Source organism: Perca fluviatilis, chromosome 15, assembly GCF_010015445.1.
Source record: "Perca fluviatilis chromosome 15, GENO_Pfluv_1.0, whole genome shotgun sequence".
Lineage (NCBI taxonomy): Eukaryota > Metazoa > Chordata > Actinopteri > Perciformes > Percidae > Perca > Perca fluviatilis.
Genome location: NC_053126.1, coordinates 11,230,510 through 11,244,694, shown reverse-complemented (window position 1 = coordinate 11,244,694; position 14,185 = coordinate 11,230,510). Strand labels below are relative to the sequence as shown.

Genomic DNA, 14,185 nt, shown 5'->3' with positions numbered 1-14,185 from the left:
TCTGTTTATAGAAGTTATCCTCTTCTCCTCCCATTCTGCTCCTCTCTTTTTTCAGCTCTCAGGAGGGCAGAACCCACTTGTGTGGTGGTGGTGGTCTGTGTTTCTTTAAGCAGTAGGCGACAGTCTGTGTCTCTTTTCATCTGTAGGCTGCAGTGCAACATAACACCAGCAGCTGCCTATTCAAATACATACAATACACTAATGTACAGGAAGCCTGAGGCCCCAAGAGATTCATTATTTACGGACGATCATCTCTTTTTTTTTAAACTATAGTTATATACCATTGCCAAAACTAATTTTAGAATCAGAATCCAAAAGTCTCTGTCTCCTCATGATGAATTAATTATTGGGATAATAATGTTTATGTCTACTGTTAGGCCTAATGCTATTACTTCTATATCTCACAGTTTAACATTGGTGATGACAAAGTAGAACTTGGTCTTTGAGCATCAGGACGCAGCAATTAGGTTTCCCAGAAATAAGAGTCAGTGTGGTGGAATTCACACCATAAGAAGCTAAAGATATCAAGCACTGAAATATATGGTATCAACATGACCTTGTATAACCTTTCACAGTCATGCAAACATTTAGGCCATTGCAGTAGCTACTGTATCCGAGGCATTTTTTCTGTATATGGCAGAATCAAACAGCTTTTCAGAGCATTGCATGCTGCATCACAGATCAGGGTGAAAAACATCATAGTCTTCTCTCGGTGTGACAGTTGTTACAGCAGATTGAATTAGCGCTGTCTGGGCAGGCTGGGACTTGCAAAGATATGCAGTGGAAGGAAGTGTGCTTTTTTTATGTTTGTGTGTGTTTCTGTGAAAGGGTTGGGTGCTGGGCTGAGTGCATGCATGTTCATATTTTTGCATGCATCTGCTGCACACAAATCTGTTTGTGTGTCTACACATGCATCTTAGTGTGAATATGAGTGTGTGCCAGGGAGTGGAGGAATCTGACACACACATGTTTTAGGCAGGACACACTGTGTGAGTTGAGGGTGTGTCCGGAGCAGGATTCTCCTCATGTCTCCATTTTTATCTATTTCCAGATCACATTACTGTATGCCAGTGAAACTGCTACCACTAAAACTGTTGCCCATAGCGACAGGTTTTATTTATAGGAGCAACACTGACCCCTGCTGGAGAAGGTGACACAGAGTCAGCTACCTCATAGAAACAAGTATAAGATAGTGTATGTATATCTAGATGGGCCAATTGGATGAGTAGGATGACCATCCTAAGTGCCCTTAGTATTTGGCATCTCAGCCAGCTACTTGAAAAGTTTCTTACCTGACCTGGCTTTTACAAATTCCAGGCACAGTTAGCCAGAAATATTGAGTGACAATTACAGAGTTTTCTCACACATATTGTGGGTTACATTCTTTGCATGGTTCAATTGCAGGGAAATGTGGTGTAAGATTAAGCGCAGATTGCAAGTTTTAGTACAGTAAAGCCTCATATTAGTTTTCAAATCTGTGTGTTAGTGTGTGTTTGTGCACTCACACACAAACTGTGTTTATGATTTGCAAACATGCCTAAATCAACAGAAAACGCAAACTTTGATTCCAATGTAAGCAAACAAATTGGCGGTAAGTTTGCCAGACATGCAAGATTTTAGTCCCAAATACTTTATGATAAATTACACATGGAACAACTATTCAGGTTTCTGTCGCTTCTCTTTATTACCACTCATATACAAATCATTTTCCATATCTCTCTACATTCTATCATATAGAAATGATCTTCTCCTATTTGCCTCAGGTGTTGCTGACTTTCCAAGCTTCCAAAGCTGCTCTTATTTTGGAAGCAGTATATCTTTGCAGTTTGAAAAGAGAGTTATGTGCTTTGTCAGAAGAGAGTCCCATCATATACACACGCTGCTACTGCTACTGTTTATTGTTTATTGATTCATTTTGACAAAGAGGCCAGCAACAGGTTCATTGCTACTGGCATGTGGCTGGTAAAGGATGAATATGTTTTAGTTGTCCCAGGGCAACTTCTCACTGTCTGACTAATATTTATTCTCTTTAATTATATTTATTTATTGTTTGTTTATCTGTCTTGTAATTTTCCTCCTATCCCTTGCTGCTGTGAAGTGTGAATTTCCCCATTGTGGGATTAATAAAGGATTTTAAATCTTGAATCTTGAATCTGTCAGACTGCTGGGTAACTCTACTTTTCTCAGAGAGGGAGAATGAAAGTGATGACATTGAGACAGCTGTTTTTATGTTTTGCTCAGAATTGTTTTAGAAGTAAGAAGAGCTTGTGCGTCATCATCTTTACCAAGACAAGTTCATCTTGACATGCATTCATTGAACAACACATCCAGACGCAGAAATACACATACAGTACAGACAGATACAAACATAAAGTACACACATACAGATAATGACATCCCCCAACTGCCACATTCATCTTACTTCTTTTCCAAAGCACATGCTTACACACACACACACACACACACACACACACACACACACACACACACACACACACACACACACACACACACACACACACACACTGACCATCGCCCCTGTCCTCCCTTCCCACTCCACCCCCACACACAGATGCTCATTCACATGGTCATTAAGTAATTTGGCTACGTATTTATTGATGTCTGCCGACAGAGCAACTGAGCATGTCAGACGATCTAACTGCCTGCCTGAGTTTGTCTTGACCATATTAGTCTATAGTGTGATTCTGTCTTCACTCTGGATTTATTTATCTATCTGCTGTGATCCTTTTACTTCATCCACTGTAAGATATGTTTAAATGGAGATTTATTTTTCTATGTGACTTTAAGCGAGTGTGCTGATTCATGTGCTTTTAGGATGCTAATGTTGGCATAATCAACAGAGTAAGGATTTTAAAGAATCTCAGTTATAGCTATATAGTGTTTCATCAGTTGCCCGGAGTGTGTTAGTTATGGGATGGAGCATACAGGACGTGTGTTTGAATGGAACATGCATATCATTTGACCAGCCCAGTCAAAAATAAGAGCTTTCACAGAAAGGAACCAGTCTGAGAGGACGGCTGCAGAAGGGGAGGGAGACATGGAGGGAAGGAGAAAAGGGGGGAGGGAAGACAGTGAGCTAGAGAGAGAGGGAGAGAGGGAGGGTGGGGGTTGTCATCGCTCGCTCATTCCAAGCTCTGGAAGTTCAGAAGGAGTAGAAGAGAAAAATAAGTTGCTGCTTTAAGAAAGAGGGGAGAGATAGAGAGAGGGTTTGGATCAGTGAGCTGCTACTCTTTTTTTTCTTTCCTCCCCTCCTCTCTCTTGCACAGGCTCCTAATTTGGGATTTGTTTAAAAGCGGGACTGCGCCTCAGGAAGACTTTTCCTTGCTTGGGAAAGGGAACCCTGCTCCCTCTCTCTCGCATTATATACCCCCGCACATACACACTTTCTTCCCAAACATGTCTGATTCCACTGTCAACGCTCACTTGGAAGGGATCATATCAGACTTTGAAGGTTAGTTACTGTCTCTCTTGAGCTCTGCTGCTCCACCGCTTTTCTTCTTCTAGCGAGACACTCTTTAACCCTGCCATGAGGACACTATAGATGGTTTCCACATGTTTGATTGGAACTAATCGGATCTGGAAGAAACAGAGAGAGTTTGCGGAGAGCTGTTGTGTTTTGAAAGGGAAATCATGCTAAAAGTGTTTCTTTTTACTGCTCTTCATCGTTTGTTGAGATACATGAGTGTGTGTTTGTTGTGGATGTCGTGTATCTGATTCTGAGATGTGTCAGAGAGAAACTGTGCATTCAGAAGACGCAGCAGCTGGAGACAGCAACTGACCATACGGCTGTGAGGGGAACACCTGGCACTCCTCCCCTCTCTGTTCCCTCTTCTCCTTTTCATCTCTCTGCCCCTGGCCCGCAGATTCCCGCTGTCATCCCTCTCCTCCCACTCTTCCTCCTCCTCCACCTCTTCATCCAACGGCTGTGCTTCCCCTTTTCCTCTCTCAGCAGCTCATCCATCCTCAGCCCCTCTCCCATCCTCAGCCCCTCTCCCCTTGGCCTGGCTGCTGGTGGATGTGAGGAGGGTGGGTGGTGGGCTGACAGGCCGACACCTATCCCCAACCTGGCTGTCTATCTATCTGTCTCCTGTCTCTCACAAACACATAGCCATTAGGAAACGCATCCACACTTGTCCAGAGCTGCTCCTCTGTCAACACCAGTTTGCTTGTGGTATGTATTGTGAATCTCTCTCCTTGTCTTTAGGTATTTAAACCTGTGGCTTACACAGTGCAACAGAGCAGAAAGATAAGTGGCATTCAGAAAAGAGAGGCACCAGGGGCGAAAAAAGTGTGCGATAACCATGTGGCTGGAAGTCATGCTTTCAGACATCCCTCGCTCATGTGTAACACCAACATAATAGGTCACTGTTGTGATTGTCAGTGGTGTGTGTTGCCCTTGGTTGGGCTGAGTGGTTGGTAATACCTTTGTGTCACCACCATGCACCATGATGTATGGCCTTGTGTGGCTCAGGGAGGACAGCATAGCACAGATACAGCGTGGTGTGAGTCCTATCAGCCAACAAGTCGATAACAATCAGGGTTGGAAAGTAAAGTTCTCGCCTAACAGCAACAGATTAGCTTTATCAAGATTAGACATTTTAAAATATTTAATAAAACTACTTTTGAAAAGGCAAGAATCAACTGGTGTTTTGCAGTCAAGGATGTTCCATTAAAATGTATTATTATAATCTGTAAAAAGAAACCTTCACTCATATTAAAATAGTTACTTTCATTATGCCACACTGGCCTTATCACTGTGTCCATATCATAATCAAGTAAATGTCACTTAGACACATCCCCCAAAAAAACAGTTTGTACTTTTAGTTTACTTTTTGTCATGACAGCTAATCTTAAAGTGAGACTATGTAACTTTGAAAAGAAGAAATAACTCCTCTTATGAAGGAGAAGTTGAAATCAGAAGCAAGAAAACACACCCTTTCTTCATGCAGTACACTCAGGGTGTTTTGCTGCTAAAGCCTTACTTGGTCTGGTATGACTAGTAGCTTATGGTGGCTAATGTTAGCAATCGTTTGACTGATGTTGTATAGTGGACATTAATGAGTCGGTTCACTGACTTAATGATTCTTCTCTACTTGTACTACTGTAGCACTATGTTTTAGCATGTATGTAGCCGCAACAAATACATCGTCTGGGTAATATATACAGTAGGTCAGGTTACAGTTGTAGGATTTTTGAACTACTCGTGTGTTTGGCAATAAAGCTGTGCCTATTAAGTGCAGTATATTACATCTATGTATAGTACATGATGATGAAAGCTGATGATTTTGTATCATTTTCTATGGCTGCATGTTGTGCTCTCTTAATTTGATCTATAAGTGCATGGTGTGAATATGCTTGTTTATCATTTAACACTGTAGGGTATCAATTTGCTGACAAACCTCAATGCTCACAGATGTGTCTGTCATCTGATTACATTTTGAATGTTGTGAAATATGTGCATGCAAATACATTCACACCATATGCTTGTTGGATTATTAGAGCTCTTGAAAAGCACCACAGAAAACATTAATGATATGCTGTAATGTGACACTTGTTCGTGCAAGCCACTGCTACTGTAATCTATACAGTTGATTTCTGAATGAAAGTAGGCCGTTTTTTTCCTGTAACAATGTGTCTATTTGCCATCTCAGTGTGTTTCACCATGTCACGCCCTTTGCTGATGACGCCAGTGAGAGTCTGAGAGAGACAGAGGACAGGATTTTCTTGCCCACGAGGCTGATGACCTCAGCTGTGACTTTAACCTCACACACTGACACGCTGACACAGATCATTGACCAGGCCACTGGGCTTTCTGCTCAGCAGAATGAACACACACACACACACACACACGCGTGCACACACACACACACGCTGCACACACACACATTTATACAGTGTACATTTTTTTATAGCTCCTTGAAAGAGGTCTGTTGTCTTGCAAACAGCCTCTTGTGTTTCCATTTAAATTTAAAAAGATCTTGATTTGAAAAATATCATCTATTAGTGAGTGAGACATTAGGTAGTTGACAGTAATATCCCATGAACCAGATATCTGGCTCAGGCCTACTGTATATTGATTCCTATTTTTAGCAATGGAACCCAAACACTGCAACTGCTGCTAGTCTTTTTTTCTTTCATTTGATCCCTTTCCCTCTTTTTCTGTCTGTATCTGTAAGCTGCATGGTAAGGGCATTCACTGGTCCAGTGAGAGGAAATTCCACAGGAGCAGATTTCTGTGGTGGGTTTCAATGTCGCGGTAGGCAGTGGAGGAGTGGATCTGAGCACAGCCGGGCTCTCTCTTTACAGATCTTGCATGGCAGTCATCAACTCATTACAATAAAACAAGTTTTGACAGTCAATGATAGGATAAAGCTTAAAGTGTCATTTCCAGGTTAGGAGGTATTAATGGATAAATAGAATAGAAAGCACTGAAGATTATCGGCTTTATGATTCCAGTTTAGAGATGCTATTGGTTTCATAGACTTTGTATTTGTTCATGTGTATGGATTTTTCATATGTGCTTTTTAATTATCATTTACAAAAAGACCACATGAAAAAAAAAAATTGTCATTCCAGTTTGCAACCAGGTTCCCACCACACTACTCGCTCTTTAATAAAAAACGGACAATTTTAGCAATCTCTTCCAAATTAGACCCACTTTGTTTAAGGACAAAAATCCTTTATGGTGATGGTGAAAAATTTAAGGAGGGATCATGGTAGAATCTTAAACTCCTTTCGAAATGAAAACAGTTATTATGACCAACTGCCACTTAACTGTGGTTTTGGATTTTTTAAGTCAGTTGGTGCTCTGTAACCCATAATACACTGAAACTGTGCAATTAAGGAGCAATTGTTATTTTTGCCAAAGAACAGAAGTATGGGGTTAATATGCTATTGATCTTAACCAATCAAGTTTGAGGTCAGTCTTGTGACCAAACGCCACGAGTAGCCTCACAGATAGAGCTTGTGTGCTAGAGGGAGGAAGTTTCTCCTGACAGAGGCTGATGATAGCCATCCTCAGGAGTCTCCATACTTATCAGGATTATCAGGATGCCCTATACTCACCAGCTAGGACAGGTTTCCTGCTAATGACGCCAACAGCATCAGAGCTGCTGCGAAGCACCAAGGGTCACACCGAGGTAGAGCGAACAGAGTAGGTCTTTGTTAGGCTTTAAAGCTACTCTTTGCTGTTTTTCTCCCTGTTGGACATGTGGCGTGAAACCTGCACCGATGCCAATCCCAGGCAAGACCCCAGAGTTATCAACAGGCTCCATGCTACAGCTAAAAACAAATAGCCTGTGATGAAAGATTTTCTTTTGTACATTGAGAATAAAGTGTTGTTTTTCTGCAGGGAATGGAAACTTTGTTTGACAACTGTAATATACACCTCCAGGAAAGAGAGTTGGTCTTTCAGATTATATTTAGGGGCCAAATGCTCTTATTTCAGTGGTCCAAAGCACATTTTGACATGCAAAGCCTTTTTAGGCCACAGTGGTTCTTGTTATTACTCAGAAAATTGTCTCAGAAACCATCACATCCAGCGTTAACCTCTGTGACAAATCCATTGTGCTTCAACTGTAAGGCTTGTAATGAAATAAAAAAAATGACTTATTAATAATAATAATAAGAGCAAACACTTTATTACATACATGCCTGGTTTCCATGTGTGTGAAGGCAATTTGAACCTAGCTGAATGGTGGACTCCAATAACAATGAAAACTACTCCATAGAGAAAAGAAATTACATATTATAAATATATTAAATGGCTTTTGCTAAAAAACTACAGTAAATAGTATCAAAACAGGGTTTGATTTCCTTACAGCCTCTAGCACAGTATACCAGAATATTTAGTATGTGTTGTATGATGGCTGCTTGTGAGAGTAGTCACAGTTTTTCAGTTAGCAGTTTAACAGAATCCCTGCTTTTACTGTAGCGACCCTCAGAGTTTCCCTCTACAAGACAAATGCAGTACTACATCTCGATGACCCGTCCAGCTCATCTACTGTCACGCTCAGAGAGGTGTAGAGAATGTCCATGTGGTGCTTATCCAGTAAATGCTACACTGGAGAACAGAGTAGCATCATCATGTGATTTTTTGGCAGTTTAATCATGTTTCAATGTGTGTTAGTTGAAAAACATCATGCTTGGCTGCAATGTCTTCCTTATTTGGAAGTTCAGTCAGCAAGCAAGTTTACAGTTTATCGCTGAGAATGGAGTTCAAGATTAATGGGGGGTTTCAATGCCAGGTTAAATGAGAGGTAAAGAGAGGTAAGGAGAGCTAACAAAGAGAGACAAAGAGAGAGGACTAATGTTGACATTTGTTTCACATTGGTGCTCATTAGTATTATCTTAGCTTGGTTGGAAGGGCTGTGATCACTGCTATCGCCTCAGAGCAGCAGCAGCAGCAGCATACAACAACTTGGAGACATTAAAAGGGTTTTATCCTTGATATCACTCACACACACACACACACACACACACAGATATTTGAGTGTGACCTCCCTATCTACCCTCATTCACATACATACAGACATCCCAGGATGCAGTTAACAGAGGCAGAGTTTGGCTCCAATCAGGGCTGACCAGGCTGTGTTTGCTTTACTCTACAGCTGTGTTTAAACACACACACACACACACACACACACACACACACACACACACACACACACACACACACACACACACACACGCACATACACACAGAGAGAGAGATGGAAACATAACTGATAGGGCCTCTGTCTCCACTGTGTCTGTGAGGACTTCACTGTGTTGGGCTCTTCTGTCACCACAGAGCAGGCACACACACCACACAGTTAGCACAATCCCAGGCAAAGAGGTCATTATATCAAAATCACGTTTAAAACACAGTTTTAAGTGGTCTGTGGCACTTTAAATATGATTTTGCATATTATACGGACTTTCACTGCTCAAGCTTTTTTATTTTATTTTATTTTGGGCATTTCTGCCTTTATTGGATAGGAAAGCTAAAGATATAAAAGGGGAGAGAGAGGGGGGAAGGCATGCAGGAAAACTGTCACAGTTCGGACTCAAACCCTGGACCTTGTACATATGTGCCCCCGCTCTACCAACTGAGCTAACCGGCCATTGCTCAAGCTCTTTTAAAAGCTGAGCATCACACATCCGTGAACAGTGCAAGTAATGTTCATTAAAGGATGGATGGAGGGATAGCTACAGTAATTATTATTATTATCTGCTCCATTTGTGGTTCATTTCCTGTTCTTATTGGCAAGAAAGTATCACCTTTGACTAAAGATATTTCAAGCATTTACCACTGCATCCAATGAATTTTACATATAACTTCGTTGTGACTACTAGTGTCATTCTTGTGCTTATTTCTTCTACTTAAAGAAACAACCATGTCTTCCAGGAAAAACATTAGGCCAGTTTTCTCAAATTAAATTACATTATTCCATATGAGCAACACAAAGAGCTTAGTGTCAGAGACAGATAAAACTGTCTGTGATGGTAGAGATGCATACTATACGGATATACAATCACAATTTAAAACTAACTGACAGTGGTTTTGTTATTGCCTTCTTTCTATTTTTTTCTCTCAGTGGTGTAATGAAGAAGTGCCAAAATTGCCACATGCAGTTAACACACAGGAATTTACAACAACAAACATTTGAGGACACATTGCTAAGGGCAATAGTGCAATAAATGTGATTGATTATTCAGTATGCTGTTAAAGTTAATGTGTGTTCAGGTAGTGTGGGATACAGTTTGTCTGCAGATATAGCAGAAATGATTGTGAGTGACTTGTTCAAGGTTGGTTGTGATTGCTGATTAGGCTGACCTGTAATTCAAACTTGTCATCAACTGCCGTTCTGTAATTGCCATAAACATACAGAATAGGTGAGAAAAGTAAACAGCAAGTGAAGCTAAATAGGACTGAACCAATATGTTCTACATTTATAATCAAAGTTTTACAAAGGAAACTTGGAAAGGTTAATCTTTCTGATTCAGACACCAGTATATCACATTTACATCCAGTGGATACTGTGAACCACCAGCTGCCTGCTTCTCCAGGCCCTCTGATAAGACACAAAAACCTGCTAATACATATCAAGGGTCTGAAAACAGTGAGTTCCAGTAAGAGGGTCTTCTCCCATGCTGGTGCTTGGCCCGTCAGGCTTGAAGCAGGCCAGACACTTGAGCAGGTTGGGGTGTTTATCTGGGACAGAGGCCTTGTTGCTCCAGGGCTTGTAGCTGCTTTGGTCTCTGGGCCGAGCTGAAGTGACATCTGTCATGGAGATTACCATGGTCAGAGAAAAAGCATTTATTAAACAGTAACAAGTAAAACAAAAGGCTGGTGGTAAAATATTGTCATATTAAATTGATATGGAGGGAGACGGCTGTTAGTGTGGGGATGGTTTTGATTAAATGTTGGGTGTGATTCTTCAGACACTATTAAAGAAATGTTTTGGTCCTACCACTTTAAAGAAAATTAGAGGTTTTAAAAATCTGTTGTAAATTGAATCTTTTTTCACTTTTCAAGAGTAATCCACCTCAAAGAAACAACATATCCAGCGCGATATCTACTGTAAACTAACTACATACAAAGCAAAATACAAAGTATGAAAAAAACATTTATTAGCCACATATTTCCATGTATTTGTTGTAGTTTAAATATTAACCAAACACATATTAATCTATCTCAATAGCATGGTACTTTCTTTATTAGAAAAACATAACAAAACGTCCCGATAGTTTTTTATTTGGTCACTTATAGATTGGTTTGTTCTCTAGGGCACAGATTTTCAACGTTTTTTAAGCCAAGGACCCTTTAACTGAAAGAGAGACAGAGCAGGGACCACCTAGTATAAAATGAAGTTGCATATTAAACTGGTCCTACAATAACATGTAGGGAGGCCTAAAGCCTATACACATACATTTTGAATGCATAGAATACTAAGCTATTAATAATTGTTGACATGATTTTATGAATCATGTTTTGATGTTAAACATGTGGCACAGTGAATCCTTTGGATTAATCCTTTGGATCTCTGCGCTAGGGAATTAAGGCGCAGGGGTCACGTGAACAATCAGAACGCCCGCGAGGCGTGGTTAGCTCGATACTCGTCATGTCAACAGGTGTGCCCGATGGTAAGGTCACAGGAAATTGTAATTTCATAAAACGTTAGCCAGAGGATAACAGAGACACCTTCATTTATTTCAGTGGTAGATGTGCGCCTACTTGGTGGTAATAGACAAATATTCTTCTTCCGAGGGAATTAGCCAGAAATTACAAACGCCATGCTATCGTGCTATGTGAAGCGTGTCAAATCTGGTAAGATTAGCATGTTAAATGGAGTTTGTTTAAGGTGGTTTAGTGACTAGCTACAGCATTGTGTAAAAAAAATCATATTAACTGCATTTTTTTTACTGACTTAGCTACCCTTAACGTTACCCACCGTACATTTTTACAAAATTTGTAGTTAGCATGTAACGTTAATTAACGTAACGCTGAACGTAACGAACGTTTATGTAGCTAGTTAGCTAGCTAGCTAGTTAACGTTTAGTTTGAGCCTGTCCTGTGTCGGTTTAAACGTATCAACTAACATGCTATTTGTTAATAGCCTGTTATTTCTACCTGTTGTAGCTCTGTATATTTGCTCCTACACAACAAATTAGTATTTTTCTGATGTCCGTATTACCTTCGTTCTCCGATAAAATAGCTGCACCAAGCTTCTGAAGAAGCCCATAAGTTCCCTGGTCTGATACTGATGCTTGTTTGAGTTGCTGCGCCAGTGTTTTCATGGAGTATCGATGACTTTCTGTCAAAACAACGGTTCAAAGGTCATCATGAGAATTATCACTCATGTTCCCTGATTTGTTGATCATGTTATTTTGTTTTGAGTAATAATCATAAGATGCTTTAATAATGAATACAGTAACACATCGTCTGGTGCTGCAACCCAAACCAGCACCAGCATCTGTACGGGCTAAGAGTTGCTTCTGTTTCTTCTAACTACAAATGTTTTGTCTTTTCCAGCGCTGAAACGGTCGTTTGAGGTGGAGGAGACAGATTCATCCACACTCCCTTCGCCTCTGTCTCGTAGAAACACCAACCCCCTCCGCTCATCCACCTCCTCCACATCTAGCCAGCGGAGCTATGACCTGAGCTCCCGCAACTCTGACTACTCCTCTTCCAGATCCTCTCCCTCCGAGTCCTCCAATCCACGTTCCCCAAAGGCCGGCATGAGGCGCATTGAGTTATCAGGGGGTCGTAACCCTGACACAGCATCATCCCGCCGCACAGAAATGTCTATTGAGGTCTCCTCTAAGCAGATTGACAACTCACCCAGTCCTGGCATCGCCCGCTTTGGCCTCAAGCGGCCTGAGGTCAGTCTGAGCAATCGGAGTACTCCCCTGGACAGCTCCTCCAACTCGACTTCCAGCTCCACAAACAGGCGGGCAGAGCTCAGCATGACACGGCCCCATGAGCCCCCCGTCCCTCCCAAAAGGATGGATGCCCCGCTGTCCTCAGCCCCAGTCTCAAGGATCCCTGAGCCCCCTCAGAGAAGAGCAGAGTCCACGTCCCCGATCATAAGCCCAGTTGAGGGGGCCTCCAGGAGGCCGGAGATGCCCGTCTTCAGACAGCCGGAAGGTTTGGTGCCAAGCAGTGCAGTGGAGAACAACAACCACCTGCCTCCTGCACCTAGTGCTCCCCTGCCTTCCCTGGCAGAGCCAAGGGTGGAGAGGGTGCCGTCATCCGTCACCGAGCCACCCACAGCCCGGCCAACAGACAGTGAGTACCTGCTCAGTTCAGCATTCAGCAGTTTTGTAAACTATCTCTTGTGTGTAAAATAGTTGGGTAAGGTTAAACTATGTTTGTCGAAGAGACCTGCTCAAGGAGGAATTTTAGCCTCACACAGTTTACACATAAAATCTGTGTTTTTTGATTTATGTGCCACTTGACTGTCCTTATTTCTTTAATTGTAACCGGTTTTAGCATGGCCTATGTTTCTAAATCCAATGACTTACAACAATTTGGCAGCAACTACGCTGTGATGAAATCAAATGATCATTGCTTTATGTTGTTGCTGAGTTTCTCTTTTCTGTTTCCGACCGATTCATTTGAACCTCATCTTGCAACAAACTCATGCAACAAACTCATGCAACAAACTCATGCAACAAACTCATGCAACAAACTCATGCGGTCTTGTTGAGGCACTTAAAGATGCAGACAGAATTAAAACTATAGTTTAGTCATATCCACACTGAACACTCTCAAATACGTGTTGAATTACATTTTCAAACGGACCTCTGTAATTCAGTATGACATGCATTTAAACCTTTACTGACTTTACTTTGTAGTTATTCAGGATTTCTGCGCTTTTTGTTCCACCTAGGAGGGAGGCAGTTGTGAAGTAACAATACCAACCATAAAAAGCCCGAGCAGAGTCCTTGTGAGCTTGTCAGTCTAGGCCAAATGTGAATGTAGGTCAGGGAGGGTGATGATGAGAATCCCAGGGCTGCTCCCAGGACAGCACTTAAAAAGAACTCATGCAGGCAAACAACTCAAAAGCCCAGCTCACTTAAACTGGAATCAGCCACTTGTTAAAATCACTGTACATTCAGATTGCCTGAGAGACACCTGCAGTGTACAGTTTCTGTGTGTGTGCTGAATATGCAGTAGATGCATTTACTTGTTTCTAAAGGGGAGATTTAATTCCATTGATGCAATTTTATTATATTGTTATTAAGTCCATCCAGCATGTTTTTCTAGAGTCAAGACATCTTTAAGTAACCTCTGACCTAACTGCCATGACATTTAGTATGGATATTCCTACTATCAAGAAAGTAATTCCTATTTTTTTATAATTTTGGTTACATCCTGTTGTTACGCCACTATCTGTCTTGGCTCTCAAGCCACACCGTGGTGCATGACAAGGTATCTTAGAAAACTAATTGCTGAATTTCCATGAAATATGTTCTGGATATTCCTCGTCCTCAGTGGATAAAACCTAATGTTCAAGGTTACCAAATTATCTTCCTTTTAACGCCACCCTTAGAACAAACTGCGTTTTTAGCTGAATTACTGGCAACGTTCTACCTAAATTGTCAGTATGTTTATTTCATCAGTTCCTTTGTTACTGTGGGGTGTAACGGGTTGCAGCCTCTCGGGGCCATTAGCAGG

General features: G+C 41.4%; 1 protein-coding gene across 5 annotated transcripts in view; it reads left to right on the top strand.

Moving 5' to 3' along the window:
- Nucleotides 1–14,185, top strand: part of LOC120574065 (septin-9-like) — a 91,201-nt gene that overhangs the window by 19,027 nt on the left and 57,989 nt on the right. For 2 of the 5 annotated variants that reach the window (XM_039824102.1, XM_039824105.1), the window contains one exon: nucleotides 12,038–12,793. In XM_039824102.1, the coding sequence (XP_039680036.1) occupies nucleotides 12,038–12,793 (756 nt within the window). Of the gene's footprint in view, nucleotides 1–3,251; nucleotides 3,473–11,097; nucleotides 11,149–11,189; nucleotides 11,333–12,037; nucleotides 12,794–14,185 lie in introns of those variants that run through there. The other 3 variants (XM_039824103.1, XM_039824106.1, XM_039824104.1) reach the window with 3 other exon arrangements.